The sequence below is a fragment of the Agrilus planipennis genome, unplaced genomic scaffold (assembly GCF_000699045.2).
Source record: "Agrilus planipennis isolate EAB-ADULT unplaced genomic scaffold, Apla_2.0 scaffold247, whole genome shotgun sequence".
Classification (NCBI taxonomy): domain Eukaryota; kingdom Metazoa; phylum Arthropoda; class Insecta; order Coleoptera; family Buprestidae; genus Agrilus; species Agrilus planipennis.
The window spans coordinates 125,059-128,422 of NW_020442433.1; the positions used below are offsets into that span (position 1 = coordinate 125,059).

The following is a 3,364-nucleotide window of genomic DNA, read 5'->3' on the forward strand; positions in this document are numbered from 1 at the left end:
GAGGTTACGTGGCTCTCAGTCATTTATAAACGCATGTATTGTTGTGCTCTATACGTGTCAGTAAAATGAAATAAGTGTATTCAATGGTGTAGGGACTCTATATTTATTATCCTGTCTATAGATTATATACCGTCATTGCACGTTACCATAGACAAAAATAATATTTTCAATCTATTATCTATAATTTTTAATTAAAGTTAAGCACTTGTCTATGGTTAAAAAGAATTATAAGGAACAGGACCTATTATCTATGGAACAGGACCAATCACCAATGACACAATACTAACCGACTAACATTAATCCAAATAACCTTGAGAGTAAACTAAGGTCACGATTGACAACCCTATATAATAATTAACCCCTTTATGATTATCAAGTTTTTGCTGAATAGCCTATCATACAATTTCACTGCCAAAACACCGTTTTATTTCGTACGTAATATACAATCACGTAATATGTCTAAAAAGGCATTGGTTTTATTAGCAGAAGGTGCTGAAGAAATGGAAGCTGTTATATCCATTGATGTTTTACGTCGTGGAGGAGTAAAATAGTGTTCTCAAATTAACTCCAGCGTTCTATTTGTATTCTGCACATTCTAGATTGATGTTGCTGTCGCTGGAGTACCAAACAAGATTCCTATTCAATGCAGTAGAGGTGTCATAGTAAACCCTACCATTAGTATTGATGAAGCAAAAGTTAATGGTCCTTATGATGTAGTTGTACTTCCAGGAGGCCTTCAAGGTGCCAAGAATCTTGGTGCGAATGAAGCTGTTGGTGCAATTTTAAAAGAACAAGAAAAATCTGGTCGTTTAATTGCAGCTATCTGTGCAGGTATAAAATTTAAGTTTTCAAGTACATGCACATCTTCAATGTAGCCTTTTAGCACCTGCTTTGGTTTTGAAGGCCCATGGAATTGCTGAAGGAAGAAATGTTACATCATATCCTTCATTTGAAAAAGAACTAACTTCAAATGGCAAATATCATTACAGCCAGGAAAAAGTTGTAGTCGATGGTAATATTACAACAAGTCGAGGACCTGGTACAGCTTTAGACTTTTCGTTAAGTTTGGTCTCTCAATTAATGGGAAAAGAAAAAGCATCTGAAATTGCTAAAGCTTTGCTTGTACCTTATTAAGTTTTTGTTTTATTTTTTTATAAATATAGTGTTTCAAAACAGATTGGTTTTGTAAATCGTATTGTTTAAAATTGTTATGAAAGTATCAGTTTTATCCCTATATTGCAGCCTAAAAGTAAAAAAGGAAAATAAATGTTATACTATATCCATGGATCTCTGTTATAACTTATGTATTAGGACTTCTGTGATTGTCAATAGGTTGCGCGTTTGTAGCGCCAATAATGTCATTAGGCTGCAATTTATATCTTGAATCAATGTTTTCTCCGTGTGAATATATTTAAAAATCACCAGTTGAATTAGCATGAAAGTGAGATGATATTGCAAAAAAATGTATTCTATGTACAAGCTGAATTCTAAATGATATTAGAGGAATGTAGGAAATCTTAGGCTTTTTGTTTGCACGGGAAAATTTTGCAGTTGCCATTTTTGCTTCTGTAAGCCTTTTTTGAGAAGTATTAATAGTAGATTAAAATTTTTTCTTTTAATGTTGTCTTCCGATATAGGTACCTAATGTTTGTCTTCAATGAAGTAATTTCGGTTGTTTTAATGTTTCCCACACATATATAATATAGAGGACCAGTTCGTATAAAATTTATTTTAGACAAGGTTTTATTGGATAAATAGGTATATCATCAGTCAATATTAATTTTTTACAGAAAACTAAATAAGAATAAAATTCAAAATAATAATACTCACTAAACTTAGTACTATCATACGCTTACTACTGCTATATTTTTTATACCTTTTTATAATAAAGGTGAAAGTTTGTTTGTTAAAATAAGCAGTAAGGACATATTACTTTTTCATTTTGTAATAAGACCAATTTTGACCTTTCCTTTTTATACCATTCCTTTTGCTCAACTGATAGATTAATAGGAGTAAAATATATAATATTAATACATTCAAATAGCAAGTTATTTTTGTTTAAAGTAAAAATCCGTTTTTAAAAACTTTATTTAAACAAAAGTTAAAAATTGACCCACAAATGAGATGTCACTAAGACAATACACTTGTATAAGTGAGGTAACAATTCTTGACACAAGTATTTTTTTGTATTAAGTCGCAATATATAACTCCCCCTTCGTTAAGCTGAAGGCGTCTCGCCGATATTTTCAGGTAAAGTTGGATAAATCCTGAGGGGAATTTCTTCCATTCTCGGTCATTGCCTCATTGGTTAATTCCTTGGTCCTAGCTGCTTAAGTCTAGTACACGTACATTTAATAATAAAGAACGTGACAATTACAACAATGACAATAAATATTGTTGAGGAATTAATATGATGTTGGAAACTAATTGGTTCATCTTTAATTAAATTATTTTTGATCATTACTGGTTTTTCAAAATTTATGTCTTTGACGTTAATTTTGTGAAACAATTATTTCGGTACAATTTTTACATATTTTTCCAAATGTTGTTCATATGGTATTGTAGCGAGCACGAGCGTGTTTGTGTGCGATCGGGCATAGGTACGTGTGTGTGAGAGGCTTATCGATTCGCCGACTAGCCGCGGGCGCCTTTCTTCATGTGCGCCGTATTTGTAAACGCGTGTGTCGTACCTGCGTTCTGGGAAAGGAATTAAACAGTTCAAAGAAAAAGAAACTTTTCCGGACGGCTCGAGAAGGTTTCCGAAAGGAAGCAAGGGCGTATTTAAAGGAAGAGACGATCGCCGAAATGAAGTAGAAATAAATTGACCGTTGCAGAAGTGAATCTAGAAAGCGCAGTGAATAGTGATATACCAACAGTCCTGTAAATAAATAGAGTAATTCATCACCTAAGTTAGTAACAATTTAATATTGTTTTTAAGTCTTTTAATAATAATTAGTGTAAATAAATAGTTTTTGTCATTGTGAGTCTTAAAAGTTAATTTCTTAAACCCACGAACATTACAACTGGTGTCAGGTGTGGAGTTGAATAATAAGAAGAGAATTGGAAAAACGGGAGGAAGCGACAAGCGGTAACAAAGCGTAACTTCAGTGGCGGCTCGCGTTGAAAAAGAATGGTCACGATCCCGATACGTTCGTTTTCGAAGACCAATTGTCGGAAATGATGAAAAGTTTGGAAAATAAATTGGAAGAAAACAGTAAAAGTTTGGAAAATAAATTGGAAGAAAATAGTAAATGTCTGAAACGTGAATTGGAGGAAAACAGTAAAAGTTTGGAAAATAAATTGGAAGAAAATAGTAAAAGTTTGAAACGTGAATTGGAAGAAAACAGTAGAAGTTTGGAGAATA

General features: G+C 32.6%; 1 protein-coding gene across 1 annotated transcript; it reads left to right on the forward strand.

The window, feature by feature from the left end:
* The first annotated feature begins 279 nt into the window (after positions 1 to 279).
* LOC108740246 (protein/nucleic acid deglycase DJ-1) lies at positions 280 to 1,177 on the forward strand. Its single transcript, XM_018474495.2, has 3 exons — positions 280 to 542; positions 600 to 831; positions 884 to 1,177. Exons 1-3 carry the CDS (start codon positions 366 to 368, stop codon positions 1,132 to 1,134), a joined length of 660 nt encoding a protein of 219 aa, XP_018329997.1. The 5' UTR covers positions 280 to 365; the 3' UTR covers positions 1,135 to 1,177.
* The last annotated feature ends 2,187 nt before the right edge of the window (positions 1,178 to 3,364 follow it).

Bases quoted from the DNA above. Each gene is read 5' to 3' on its own strand.
- LOC108740246 (XM_018474495.2), top strand. From the start codon at position 366: ATGATTATCAAGTTTTTGCTGAATAGCCTATCATACAATTTCACTGCC. The intron at 543-599 runs GTAAAATAGTGT...TGCACATTCTAG, and splicing joins ATGTTTTACGTCGTGGAGGA to ATTGATGTTGCTGTCGCTGG. The intron at 832-883 runs GTATAAAATTTA...GTAGCCTTTTAG, and splicing joins AATTGCAGCTATCTGTGCAG to CACCTGCTTTGGTTTTGAAG.